General features: G+C 39.9%; 1 protein-coding gene across 3 annotated transcripts in view; it reads right to left on the reverse strand.

The window, feature by feature from the left end:
- Window positions 1-2,424: 2,424 nt before the first annotated feature.
- The window catches only part of gpc3 (glypican 3), a 375,529-nt gene continuing 362,366 nt past the window's right edge, over window positions 2,425-15,587 (reverse strand). For 2 of the 3 annotated variants that reach the window (XM_061901682.1, XM_061901684.1), the window contains one exon: window positions 2,425-3,972. In XM_061901682.1, the coding sequence (XP_061757666.1) occupies window positions 3,797-3,972 (176 nt within the window). In that variant the 3' untranslated portion in view covers window positions 2,425-3,796. The remainder of the gene's footprint in view (window positions 3,973-15,587) is intronic. The other variant, XM_061901683.1, reaches the window with a different exon arrangement.

A 15,587-nucleotide genomic window follows, 5' to 3' on the forward strand; every position in this document is an offset into this window, starting at 1 on the left:
AGCATTTCCACAATAAGTTTAAAATGAATAATAAATAGATGATTTTTGGCGTAGAAAACCATATGTATGCTTTGGAGCATTCACACAATTATGACAATATTTCATTTTTAATCCTACTCAGTGGAAATGTGTTTACCACGGTCATGTCTGGTCTCAATTAACCGTGATAAACGAGGAATGAAAGTACTAGCAAAAAAATCTATGCAGATGTGCAAAATTAACAAAAAAATTCACCAATGTAACAAAAATGTAACTTTAAAATGTCAATAAAACAACCAAAATGACTTCAACTGCAGGCAGATGTATGTGAAAAATATAGACAGCAATCTGTTGCACAGGGGGCCAAGTGTGCCTGGCACAGGGAGCTAAGATTAGAAGAGACACTGTAGAACTCTAAGGAAAACCAAGTATTTTGCTGGATATATGGACAAAAACCTGAAATTTAGGTATCTATTTTAACACACTAGTATTGATCCAATATCTATTGCCATTGTTAGATAGGTCTCTAGCTCCAATGAAAACTGTTATTGCCTTAAACGAGAGAAGATCCGCAAACAACAACCGTTACTGAGCAGCTGTCCTTAATTAACACCTGGTGAGTTGCCATGTATGACAAAACACAAAGTGTTGTAAAAAAAAAATCAAACACGATTGAGGAAATGCGGTGAATTTCTCGTACTTGACCGTTTAGATTTAATGTGGGAGCAGCACTGAAATGAAAGCAGGAATAATTAATGGAACATGAACATTGATGTAGAAGAAGAGTACAATATTTAAACACGAATATGAAGCCTGAAAAGCAGCCAATGTAAGCTAGAACCCCCTTTAATGTTTGTCTTAATGTTAAAGTTACGCCCCGTTTACACTAAACCGGATTAGGTTATCCAGGGTAAATCCCACCTAACATTATCCGTGTCCACACACAACAATGCCACCATTTAAGACCCCCTCGCCTCTCCGGCGCAACGTGACCTAGTACGCATCCGCGGGAAATGCGCGCGTCCAGTGTTGCTTTGTGTGCATGTTCTTAAAGGGGAACATTATCACCAGACCTATGTAAGTGTCAATATATACCTTGATGTTGCAGAAAAAAGACCATATGTTTTTTTAACCGATTTTTAAACTCTAAAAGGGTGAATTTGGCGATTTAAACGCCTTACAGTTGTTCGCTGTCGCAGCGATTACCTTTCACCCGTGACGAGCAAACCGCCATTTTCTCAAACACATTACGCACACAAGTCAAATCAGCTCTGTTATTTTCTGTTTTTTTGACTGTTTTCCGTACTTCCGAGACATCATGCCTCGTCGGTGTGTTGTCGGAAGGTGTAACAACACGATCAGGGACGGATTCAAGTTGACTTACGTGGAGTGTGCATCGATTAGCACGGCATGCTAATCGATGCTAACATGCTATTTAGGCTAGCTGTATGTACATATTGCATCGTTATGCCGCATTTGTAGCTATATTTGCATCCAGCCTTTCCCTCCACCCACATTTAATGCCAAACAAACACATACCAAGTGACGGATTCAAGTACACCAGTGGTCATAAGATGCCAAAGTCCCTCGTTTGTTCTGCACATTTTACCGACGACAGCTATGCTACGACAGTTGGCACAGAGATGTGTGGATATCCCGCGACACTCAAAGCAGATGCATTTCCAACGATAAAGTCAAAGAAATCACAAAGGTGAGTTTTGTTGATGTTATTGACTTATGTGCTAATCAGACAAATTTGGTCATGGCATGACTGCCAGTTAAACGATGCTAACATGCTATTTAGGCTAGCTGTAGGTACATTTGTAGCTATATTTGCATCCAGCCTTTCCCTCCACCCACATTTAATGCCAAACAAACACTTACCAATCGACGGATTTAAGTTGCTCCAGTGGTCAAAAGATGCAATCGTTGGTTAGAAGGCGATCGCCGAATAACTTCAATAGCTATTTGCTCAATAGCTTCAGCTTCTTCTTCAATTTTGTTTTCGCTATCTGCCTCCACACGTCAACCATCCGTTTCAATACATGCATAATTTGTTGAATCGCTTAAGCCGCTGAAATCAGAGTCTGAATCCGAGCTAATGTCGCTATATCTTGCTCTTCTATCCACCATGTTTGTTTGTATTGGCGTCACTATGTGACGTCACAGGAAAATGGACGGGTGGATTTACAGATAGCAAAAATCAGGCACTTTAAAGACTTTTTTCGGGATATTCCATGATGGGTAAAATTTTGAAGAAAACTTAGAAAAATAAAATAAGCCACTGGGAACAGATTTTTATTGGTTTTAACCCTTCTGTAATTGTGATAATGTACCCCTTTAAATGTAACTTATCTGAACAATATCCAGTGTTGTGGTATTTTGGTTAACTGCAATCCAATGTGCTGTGAGGCCCTATTGTCGTGAATCACACCTGAGACATCATAAATTAATCAAATCTTTAATAAACACGTAAAAGTCAGTAAAGTAAGTAAGAACATTTTACAACAATCAAACTAGGGATCTAGATATCTGGTCAGGACACTCCTCACTCTTTCGACTTCATCTTTATAGTCAATTCGTTTTTGGTGACTTTTTGTACTCTGGACCTAGACGTTGAGTCCACGACATACGTGGTGGACAACAACTGATACAGTCTCCTTTGCCAATCCGAATGCATTTGCTGTTTTTCGTAGTCTTCCCTCGTCGGCCAAATAATACAAAACACACGCTACCTTTTTTTTAATCACATCCATGGGAGCTCGCATTCTGGACAAAGTTTCTTGGTAAGTAGAATCACAGCTGACCTGGACATTGGAAAGTTCTCTTGCCGTCTGAGATGTGTTGTATTCCAAATAGCATGTGTGATTTCCACAAGCGTCTGTACATGTAGAAGAAGGAGAATGTTTGGAGGACTCGCCTTCATATTTCCAGTGGTTAGCTCCGAATTACCAAACCGCTTTCTGACGTCACTTCCTGTGTGGGGCACAGTCTTTCTGGGGTCACTTCCTCCACGAACTCAGTTCGTAAACGATCAATGAGTCCATACAAAGCTAGGAGCTGGAAATTCAAGAAATACACGGCGCACTTACCCGTGTAAAACATTATCCGAAGAGGGGTCCTTAAACGATAGTTTAGTGTGCCTGAAACGGGGCTTAGGATAAATAATTATTGAGGGGTTATCCAGCTTAGTGTCGACATAGCCTTAAAGTCCCAACGATAGTCACACACACTAGATGTCGTGAAACTACCCTCTGTATTTGACCCATCCCCATGTTCACCCCCTGGGAGGTGAGGGGAGCAGTGAGCAGCAGCAGTGGCCACGCTCGGGATCTTAGTGAAATCTTAGTGAACATTTTGGTACAATTTCCTTACCAGTTTGGAAAAAACATGATTTACAGAGCATTAACCAAGGTCCTCCAGTATTTCAACTTCACACAGTATGTGAAATACTGAAACATTTTTCTTGCAATTATATTTTCAGAAGAAATAAGTTATGGTTGCAAATAAACACATTTAGTAAACATGGTTCTCTCAGCCTAGGACAGAAATTATGTGTCTATTTTTAGCACATGAACAAGCGAGAAATATAAGCCAAAGGAAAGCAGTTATTTTACATTTGGACCGGGCAGGCAGTAATTTAGTGCAGACGGAGAACAGAAGACCACAATGACAGCGCCTGGTAATTGTGGGCGTGGCCAATATTCTTATTTACACGATGGCAGGTTCATCAGGTGGGCTTTAAAAAGAGTTAAAGAAAATGATTCATTTTGAAAGTGAGTTTTTCTTTTTTTTTTGGAGGATACAAAGCTGACGGTCAGTGGCGACACAGCAGGAAGAAAGAAAGTGTCATGGAAGACGTCAGCACCAGATTGAAGCTGCGTGCTGCAGCCCCGAGTGACGAGATCCCTCCTGAACCAGCCGGGGACAGTGGTGGGGTCAGAAGCTGCTCCTGGAAGGTGAAGTCATCCATCGCCAGGTTGTCTGCCAGGTCTGAAAGAGCATCCAGACGGAAACAGAGATGGACGGGAGATAGCGGAGGAGGGTCCAGGGGGGTGTGTGTGAAAGGATGAAAAATAGGAAAGGATGGAGATAATTACAACCGACACACTCAGAAAAGCTAAAAAACATGTGTGCTGTGTCTGCCTAGCACAGCTGTCATAACAACAGCGTTACGCAGCCAAGCGTGCTGTATGACCAGATGTCATGGTGTGTAAGTCTTGTACGCACATGCCGCAGCACACTAACATATTTTACTCACAAGTGTTGAATTGTGAATTCACGCGGTGAGATGAAGAAACCACAATAAACACAAACGCTCAACACTTTTCTCACGCCAAGTTTCTAAAGTGTTGAGTTCAGTTATATCTTCTTTTATGCATGAAGCGACAGTATGGATAAACAGTATGTCATCGTTACAGTTTTAGCATACTTTGGGCCTGATCTACCAAAGGTTTACGTGTATTCAGTGGGGTGCCGTCAAAGCCAGGAAGGCCTGCTCTGCTGGCTTAACATAACCAAAAATCATGATCATAATTAAAGATAAAATTATTTTCGAATTTACTTTTCCTAAAAATCTAAAAGTATTCATATTCTCTTCATGTCGTATTATGCTCCTTCCAGCGCTGTTTTTTTTAGGTTGTTGAGTTTTTATCCAATCAGAATTCAGCTAGCTTATGTTGCCATGCTGTAACAAATCTGCCCCAGGCCTTCAGAATCAACAAGGCGGGCGTCCGTGCACTGTAAGTGAATGGACACATACAGTGACAGACAGTTGCGATAGGCAATCAGATCAAGATTGGTCAGTAAGGCCTTCTAGCAGGCAGATATATATTGTGATGTTATGAGCTAAGTCAGTGGTTCTCAAATGGCGGTACGTGTACCCCTGGGGGTACTTGAAAGTATGCCAAGGGGTACGTGAGATTTTTTTTCAAATATTCTAAAAATAGCAAGAATTCGAAAATCCTTTATAGATATATTTATTGAGTACTACTTCAACAAAATATTAATGTAAGTTCATCAACTGCGAAAAGAAATGCAACAATGCAATATTCAGTGTTGACAGCAAGATTTTTTGTGGACATGTTCCATAAATATTGATGTTAAGGATTTCTTTTTTTGTGAAGAAATGTTTAGAATTAAGTTCATGAATCCAGATGGATCTCTATTACAATCCCCAAAGAGGGCACTTTAAGTTGATGATTACTTCTATGTGTAGAAATCTTTATTTATAATTGAATCACTTGTTTATTTTTCAACAAGTTTTTAGTTATTTTCATATCTTTTTTTTCCAAATAGTTCAAGAAAAATCACTACAAATGAGCAATATTTTGCACTGAGATACAATTTAATAAATCAGAAACTGATGACATAGTGCTGTATTTGACCTCTAACTCTTTTTTTCAACCAAAAATGCTTTGTTCTGATTAGGGGGTACTTGAATTAAAAAAAAAATTCACAGGGGGTACATCACTGAAAAAAGGTTGAGAACCACTGAGCTAAATAACATAGGAACTCCATTACCCAGCATGCCACAATAGTGATGAGCATGCACAGCAGCCCCTTTTAGGTTGTTGAATGCAGCCATGTCGGCAGCTGGATGTTATTGATGAGCACGCTGTGGAGTAAACTGTAAGAACTGAGCCAACACGCCTCATCTGCATCTCTTAGAATTATAAAAAAAACATATATTTGTAAGCCCATTTTCAAGAAGGATATTTAAAGAGAAACTATATCTTATGAGATGATGTTGGCCAACCCCTCAGTTGTCCTGGTGATGAAATGTGAGCTCAGATATTTTATTTCTATATTTTTTTCACATTCAATAGGTTTTTTAAAATTTAAAATTTAAATGTAATATATAAGATATGTTTTAATTTGCTGATGCGGGTTAGTTGATTTTTAAATGCACCAGAAAATAACCTGTTTTGTACAATGTCCAGTACTGTGTAAATATGTTTCTGTATAGTATTTCTCCAGAAATGGTCATGTGGTGACATAAATGATGGTATTTTGAGAGGTAATCATTGAAGTCCGACATCACTGAAGGCCTAGGTGGGGAACGCACAGCCCGCCACTGTGTGTATTGAAACATATGCAAACTTGGCGATGAGGTGGCGACTTGTTCAGGGTGTACCCCACCTTTCGCCCGATTGTAGCTGAGATAGGCGCCAGCGCCCCCCGCGACCCCAAAAGGGAATAAGCGGTAGGAAATGGATGGATGGATGGAACTTGACAGCACACACAAAGCTGATCTACTAAATGTGTGCGTCTCTTGAGTAAGCAAAACAAGGAGTGCAATCCATTTAGGGTGTCTGTCTTCATCAATTTGCAGAATATATTTGCTGATTATCAAAACATCAACAATAGTGGCAGGAGAAAATCCTAATACATTTTTTTAAAGCCTGCACAGTGTGATTTATCAAGGCTGAAACTGTTCCGTGGGAGCTGTTTTGCATCCATATTTAGTATGTCTCAAAATGACGTGCAGACTTTGTGCAGAAATTCACGAGAGAAAAGAGGCAGCTCCATCTTATGTGCTGTATAATAATAATAATAATAATAATAATGGATTAGATTTATATCGCGCTTTTCTATTGTTATATACTCAAAGCGCTCACAGAGAAGTGAGAACCCATCATTCATTCACACCTGGTGGTGGTAAGCTACATCTGTAGCCACAGCTGCCCCGGGGTAGGCTGACGGAAGCGTGGCTGCCAGTTTGCGCCTACGGCCCCTCCGACCACCACCAATCATTCATTCATCATTCATTCACCAGTGTGAGCGGCACCGGGGGCAAAGGGTGAAGTGCCCTGCCCAAGGACACAATGGCAGCGATTTGGATGTCAATAGGTGGGAAGCGAACCTGCTACCCTCAGGTTTCTGGCATGGCCGCTCTACCCACTACGCCATGCCGCCCCACATATGAACGGTCACAAATAGAAATATTAGACATATCGTCTATTCAGCAATATCATTTTATTATTTCATAACTGCTGGATGACTTATACCATTTAAAACAAATTCAATTGATGCATTTTGGTGTCCTCAGTTTTTTTTTTTTATGGTGTTAGTGTTTTGATTTAAGTAAAATATTATCATATATGTATTACATGTAAAAACGTCTTGCAATAAGCATTTTCTATAGTTTACATCATTCTACATGCATAAATGCACTGTACTGTAGTGATGGTCTATATCCGCCCAGAGCGCGCCGTCAATGGACTACAAATAGTTGCTGTTGTCTATATTGCAATTCTATTTGGCTGAAAAGGTATTACATACTATAGGTGTGTGCTCCCTGTTCAAGAACATTGCACAGAGATCTGAGAGCACAATAACATGAATGTGGAAGGAAAATAGTGTTTCCATGGGCTGATATTGCCTGTAGTACAGGCAACATCCACATTTGACCAAATAAACAACGTACATTCAAATTAAACATTTAAAAACTGTTCCTGGATCACATTATAACAATAAAATTGTATTTGTGTAAGAATACTGGGGTCTTTTTTATAAGTAAAATTATGCAAACAAAGAATTAACTGTGATTAGGTATGTACTAATGTTTTATTTTAAATGATATGTACCAGTTATAATGACTTATAAGACTTTATACTATTATAGTGGTACTTTGGATTTCATACACCCCACATTTCGTATTATTCAGTTTGACGAAAATGTTGCCTCATTTTCCATAAGCTATCTCGGTTATCAAATGGCCCTGACGATGGTGATTCATCAGTCCTTTTTGTTTTATTAAGTACGAATGCAAAATGAGTCACTACGGCACCAAATAAAGTTCAAAGTGCCAGCACTTTGACAAAGAAGGAGAGAAACACTCCGGAATTCAAGAATTAACTCATAGCAAAGTCTCCCCGCAGCTCTCTCCTAAAGGTGGGAATCTTTGGTCACTTCACAATTGGATTTGATTCAGATTCTTTGGGTGATGATCCAATCCAAAATCGATTCTCTTTCCAACACCCTTTTTGTGATACACCGTATTATTTGGTAAATAAATTGTAACAACAACGTCTTCAGAACAGGATAGAAGTTTACAAACGCTCCTCTTGCCTGCTGACGTATAAATTATATGCAAAGTTTTGACCTAAAAACATGTTTAAACGAATATTTTTTTTAAATTGTATTTACAAAAATCACAGAATGTTAATCAATCTAATAAAATAAAATATGGCAACTGTAAACTCTAAACCGATCCCAATCAAAGCAATTAAGAATTCATATAAATACAATAATTATTAAATCCAAAACTAAAAAAAGGGAAAACAAATCAATAAAAGCAACAGTGTCAATAACAATAATAAAAACAATAATAATAAAAAATAGTAATACAAATAATAGTTGCCTAATGTTTTAAATGAAATAAATTTAAAAAAAAGCAAAAAAATCATATATTTTTTGCAATTAAAAAAAGATTCTTTAAAATTATGAATCCATCTAGAATCAGAATGAATGAAAATCACGATTTAAATGTGAATCAATTTTTTATTTTCATTTTTGAGTACCTTTACTCCCTTCTCCTCTCTGTGTTATGATGCTATCTTGTGCAGTACTATATATAGTACAACGGTAGAAACCTTGCTCTCTGATGCCTTAGGAGTCCAAATCAGAAGTACCACTGTACTTACGGTCTGCCTTCAACACAAATATAAAGTCTTTCCTTGAAATATATACGGTACAGTAACTTCTTTGCATATTTTGACACATGGTAGCTCTTAATAAACAAATGAACCGCTGCTTGTGTTAGTTTTTTCTGTATGTGGATACAAGGGAGTAGGTTTGATTTTGAGATTGGTGGGGACACAAAAGTGCTCCAAGGCAGCACTCTGAAAGTTTACTTTTTTTAATATTTTATATTAGCAATCACGTCTTGCAGATGTTATAGGGTAAAGCAACTAAAATGAAAGCAAAGGAGACAACTTCAAAGAGTTCTCATCTTTACTCTTTAGTGTAGGGCTGTAGTGCAACTGTGCTTCGTACTGTCGATTAACATAGCCTACTGTCCATCAACAACATCAGAAATACATTCATGCAATACAACATTGTAAATAAACATAAATGAACTGTAATAATCTCCAGCCTCTCCTTCTCTACTTCCTCCAGCCTCTCTTCCTCTAACTTCTCTGGCCTCTCCTCCTCCATCTCCTCCAGCCTCTCTGCTGTCCGTCACCTTACAAAAAAACATGTTGATGCATAACAGATACATTAGGGACAATGACCATAGAGCTTGATGGTACAGTTACTGCCTGAGCAAAAAGGCTTTTACTAAATATGAATATTACTTAATATTAATTAATTATATTTTTTAATTGTAAAATCACATGATCATCTAGTGAGGTTTTATTGTATTTCCACCACAAAGTTTTGTTCATTGGTATTTTCAAATCGTTGCTCACTTCTACACAAATACATGAAACTAAAAAATAATTTAAAAAATAAAACAGAAAAGTGTAATCCGGCGGTCTGATTGGCTGTTAACCGTGGTTTAAATACTGAGCACGGCTACTATTCTAAAGCCTTATCACAGCGCAGGCTATCACTCCGCCTCAGGCACGTATGACTGGTATGAATGGAAGTTGTTGTCATGTATCCATGACAACGGACTATTGCAGTCCGTAGTAAAAGACAGCTGATGTTTTTACAATGTTAAAAAACGGAGACTAAAGTAGTTGAATTCACATGTTTAAGGTTAACTTTCACCTCCAGGGAGGGTTAACAATGGTAGAGGGGACTGAGCATTGACTTTCAACTGACAAAAAGCGGAGGAAAAGACGAGATGCAGTGCTAATTTGGAGCTAACGTCTGGATAGGTGGGACTATTTTTTCCACAGTGAGGCTATTTTATTGGATAATATGTAGTTCTGGTTGAATAAAACTACATTAAATTGATTTTGTATTCCTATTTCATATTGCCTTTATTGGTAACCGTTTTATAAAAGCAATATATCACTCCAGTCCATGGTATATGCTCATTATAGCACTCTAAGGGGCGTGACTGGAGTGATATATTGTTTAATTATTCAATATTCTTGAGCCTCTATACACCCTTGAAGTAACTTACAGTTTGACTCCTAAAGAAGTCTTTTATATCCAGTTTTCTTTTCATTGACATCCTTCAAAACCTACAGCACACACGCACGCAAACAGACACAAACACAATGTAAATCACACCACTGATATTAAAACCCATCTAGCTACCGCGTGCCAGGAACAACAAATGCCGAACATGTTGACAACTTGCACTGAGAGTTGCACCGCCTCTCGGTAGGTCGCTAGCAACTAGCATGTAGGCTAGCTTTTACAAGCAGAAGGAGTGACAGCGGGGACAGCCAATCACACGTAAGTTAGCATGAAACCGGCAACCAATCAGCGAGCGATATTTAGGTTAGAGGCGGGACTTCTAGCAGAGACCGACATTTAACCCTTTCTGTGCTATAATCATTGACTAAACATTATGGGCAGCGCTTGTATTGATAGTGACTACACAGTAGCGGCTGGATATTGGTAGGGACGTGTCCCTAGCGTCCCTACCCAATTCTACGCCCTTGTGTGGATAATAGATAGATATGTATGCAAACTCATTTATTTTTTCATTGTATTTATTTATTTTGTTATTGAAATGATATCTGTAAAGTAAATAAATAAATAAAGCTTGTACACTCCTGAACTAGTAAGTCAACTGCTTCTAGTGCTCCTAATTATGTAACTTGAATGTGTATGAGGAAATTGATTGGGTTACAACTGTCAACTCCCAGATGTAAGTAATCCACAACTAGTGGTCAAGATAAAGCTAAATTTTATACAAAATATGATCCAAAGACATGCACCTGGGGATAGGTTGATTGGCAACACTAAATTGGCCCTAGTGTGTGAATGTGAGTGTGAATGTTGTCTGTCTATCTGTGTTGGCCCTGTGATAAGGTGGTGACTTGTCCAGGGTGTACTCCGCCTTCTGTCCGATTGTAGCTGAGATAGGCGCCAGCGCCCCCCGCGACCCCAAAAGGGAATAAGCGGTAGAAAATGGATGATTCATATTTCCCTTCACCATACATTAACCCTCAGCTCCTGTATTGCACTTCTTCTGCATCTGTTGACTTTGCTACACAGACTTAAGTCACCTGCTGCTGAGCTCTTACTCACAGCTGCCTCATTGCTACACATCCACAGCTGTGCTCCCGCTGACACTGAGCAGAAACCACACCGTGTGTGTGTATGTGTGTGTGTGTGTGTGTGTAAGATACATGCAGCTATGCATTGTCTAAGAAAAGCTGTGAGGGGAGACTGCAATAGGAAGGCTGAGTTATGACTGAGGGCCGAGATGATATCAGTTATAAGGAGAGCTGTGGTTCGGCATGCCAACGATGAGCTAGTACCAGATGCACGCAAGCACGCACGCACGCACACACAAAGTCACATCTGTGTTCATAAAATAACACATAGCTCCAAACTGACTTAGCGGTCTAATCTGATCTGTGTCCTATGCTCCTGTGTGGGAGGATGGGATGGTTTTTAACCACTTGTGTGACCAGAGGAAGCAGTCAGAAGTGGTTTAAGGCCCCGTTTACCCTAAGCCGAATAAGGTTATCCAGGGTAAATCACACCTAACCTTATCCGTGTCCACACACAACAATGCCATCGTTTAAAGGCCTACTGAAATCCACTACTACAGACCACGGTGTCTGATAGTTTATATATCAATGATGAAATATTAACATTGGAACACATGCCAATACGGCCTTTTTAGTTTACTAAATTGCAATTTCAAATTTCCCGGGAGTTTCTTCTTGAAAACGTCGCGTAATGATGACGTGTACGCGTGACGTCACGGACTGTAAGGAAATATTAAGCGCTGCGCACACACACAGCTAAAAGTCGCCTGCTTTAACCGCATAATTACACAGTATTTTGGAGATCTGTGTTGCTGAATCTTTTGCAATTTGTTCAATTAATGTTGGAGAAGTCAAAGTAGAAAGATGGAGTTGGGAAGCTTTAGCCTTTAGCCACACAAACACACGGTGATTCCGTGTTTAAAATTCCAGGAGGTGAAACTTTACTATGAATCAGAGCGGTCAAGCGAACATGGATCCCGACCGAATGTCAACCAGCAGGTTTCGGTGAGAAAATTGTGGTAAAAAGTCGCTTCTTACTGGAGATCAGCTGAGCTTGTGCCGTCCATAAAGCTGCTTTCGACTTCCCTGAGACACTGGCGTCAAGACACCCGTGGATACACACCTCCAACTATCAGGTACTATTAAACTCCCTAAAACACTAGCAACACAATAGAAAGATAAGGTATTTCCCAGAATTATCCTAGTAAATGTGTCTAAAAACATCTGAATCCGTCCCAATGCACTCGCGTTTTTTTTTTAACTTTTTTTTTTTTTTTTTACTTTTTTGTAGTCCATCGCTATCAATATCCTCAAACACGAATCTTTCATCCTCGCTCAAATTAATGGGAAAATTGTCGTTTTCTCGGTCCGAATAGCTCTTTTTGTTGGAGGCTCCCATTAAAAACAATGTGAGGATGTGAGGAGCCATCAATGGGTGACGTCATCGTCTGCGACTTCCGGTAAAGGCAGGGCTTTTCTGTTAGCGACCAAACGTTGCAAACTTTATCGTGGATGTTCTCTACTAAATCCTTTCAGCAAAAATATGGCAATATCGCGAAATGATCAAGTATGACACATAGAATGGACCTGCGATCCCCGTTTGAATAAGAAAATCTCATTTCAGTAGGCCTTTAAGACCCCGCCGGCGCAATGCGACCTAGTACGCATGCGAAAAAAAATAAAAAATAAAAATCCACCTGAGCGTCCATCTGTTCCAAGCTCTCCAGTAGGTGATTTTACTTCACTATGAAGTTATTTAAAAAGAGCTATATTATAAATAGTTTGCTATGTATTTTACATTTGTTTGCTGTGTTTTGTGTGCAAGTTTTTAAATTAAAAGATATCTCCTTTGAACAATATCCAGTGTTGTGGTATTTCAATGAACTAGAATCCAGTGTGCTTTGGGGCCCTATTGTAGTGAATCACACTTGAGCCATCACACATGAATCCAATCTTGAATTGATATGAGAAAGTAGACAAAGCGATAAAGAACATTTTACAACAATTACAACATTTAATCTAGACAGAGAATACCCAAAGTATTGTTGTTGTGGGTTGACTCCGCCGTTGGGGTATTTTGTCGTGAGAAATGGCGTCAGGGGATAAGCTGGGTCACCCCAAATGAAAAAAGGGACCGAATCTTCATTTTCCAGCAGTTGTTTGGGACACGAAGGGATGTTTCCATCTTTCAGCTGCGCACTAATGGCGGAGTTAGCGGAGATCAGGCATCATGCATGCTGCCTGGCCATTTCACAGTCACATCCATAAAGCAATATTTGTAGTCACACACTGGCTGTATCAGATCCATATGGGAGGAAGGGACCAAGTTTTTCGGTAATTAGACTCACAGCTGACCCGGACATTTGAAAATTCTCTTTCCGTCTATGAAGTGTTGTAATCGCCCGTTGCCTTCTATTAAAGTATTGATTTGTGATTTCCAAAAGCGCCTGTACATGTAGAAGAAGGAGAAACACGGGCATGTCTGCATGACTAGCCTCCATCTTTGTTATGAAGCTGGCTGTGGTGCGGTCTTTTTGGTGTCACTTCCTGTGTGGGCGGGGTCTTTCTGGCGTCACTTCCTCTCCGAACTCACTTTGTAAACGATCAATGAGTCCTTACAGAGCTAAGTGCCGGAGATTTCAAGAATTACATGGCTGACTTACCCGTGTAAAAGTTTGTGCGAGGAGGGGGATATTAAACGCTGGTTGAGTGTGGCTGAAAAGGGGCTTAGGCTAAATAATAATTAGTTTAAGGGGTTGTACAACTTAGTGTAGACATGGCCTCCTTTACGAACTGAGTTCAGAGAGGAAGTGACGCCAGAATGACAGCGCCCCACACAGGAAGTGACATCAGAAAAAGAAAGCACCACAGCCAGCTTCACAACAAAGATGGAGGCAGATCATGCAGACATGCCCGTGTTTCTCCTACTACATGTACAGATGCTTTTAGATATCAAAAATCAATACCTTAAAGGCCTACTGAAACCCACTACTACCGACCACGCAGTCTGATAGTTTATACATCAATGATGAAATATTAACATTGCAACACATGCCAATACGGCCTTTTTAGTTGACTAAATTGCAATTTTAAATTTCCCGCGGAGTTTCTTGTTGAAAACGTGGCGGGATGATGATGCGTACGCGTGACGTCACTGACTGTCAGGAAATAATAGCAGCTGCACCACCCCCGGCTAAAAGTCGTCTGCTTTAACCGCATAATTACACAGTATTTTGGACATCTGTGTTGCTGAATCTTTTGCAATTTGTTCATTTAATAATGGAGACTATAAAAAAACAATGCTGTTGGTGGAAAGCGGTGGATTGCAGCTGCCTTTAGCACCGAGACACAGCTGGTGTTTCTTTGTTTGTTGTGAAGCGGAATGGTCAAGCGAACATGTTTTCTCTACATCAACCAGCATGTTTTTGGATGGGGAAATTGTGATATATATCTTACCGGTGAAATCATTGGATTATTTGTCGTCCTGCAACAGCGGCAGCTGTGAGCTTGGCTCCTCGGCTTCTCTCTGTGACACTTCGTGTTCACCGCAGCCATCCGACCTCGAGGTATGTCTTTACAATCTTATACAATCTTTAAAATCTCACTAAAACACTATTAAAAAAATAAGCAGATAAGGGATCTTCCAGAATTATCCTAGTAAATGCGTTTAATTACATCTGAAACGCTCACACGCTTTTATTATTTTTTTTCTAGTCCTTCACTATTAATATCCTAATTCACATATCTTACGTCCTCGCTCAAATTAATGGGGAAATTGTCGCTTTCTCGGTCCGAATTGCTCTTGCTGCTGGTGGCGCCCATTATAAACAATGTGAATATGTGTGGAGCCCTGCAACTCGTGACGTCACGCGCACATACGTCCGGTAAAGGTAGGGTTTTTCTATTAGCGACCAAAAGTTGCGAACTTTATCGTGGATGTTCTCTACTAAATCCTTTCAGTAAAAATATGGCAATATCGCGAAATGATCAAGTATGACACATAGAATGGACCTGCTATTCCCGTTTAAATAAGAAAGTCTCATTTCAGTAGGCCTTTAAGAGAAGGCAACGGGCTATTGCAACTATTTGGGATACAACACATCTCAGAAGGCAAGAGAACTTTCGAATGCCGAGGTCAGCTGTGATTCAATTTACCGGAAAACTTGGTCCCTTCCTCCCGTGGACGTGGGACAGGCAGTGTGTGAATACAAATATTGCTTTATGGCTCACATGGTCGTCGAGTGTGAGTTTGGACGACTGAAGGCACGCTTTGGTTCACTGCGCCGTCCCATGGACATTAACCAGACTGACTTACCATTTGTTGTGTATGCTTGTTTTGTATTCCATAACTACTGCGAAGCCATGAAGAAGCCACTTAACGAGCAGTCCGTGGTTGCCGCCATTTTCAGCCTCCAAATACAGGCTGGATTGCAAAAATGGAAAATGAAGGTGAAGGCAAAAGAGAGAGGAGGGTCCTGA

This window comes from Nerophis ophidion, linkage group LG05, assembly GCF_033978795.1.
Source record: "Nerophis ophidion isolate RoL-2023_Sa linkage group LG05, RoL_Noph_v1.0, whole genome shotgun sequence".
Lineage (NCBI taxonomy): Eukaryota > Metazoa > Chordata > Actinopteri > Syngnathiformes > Syngnathidae > Nerophis > Nerophis ophidion.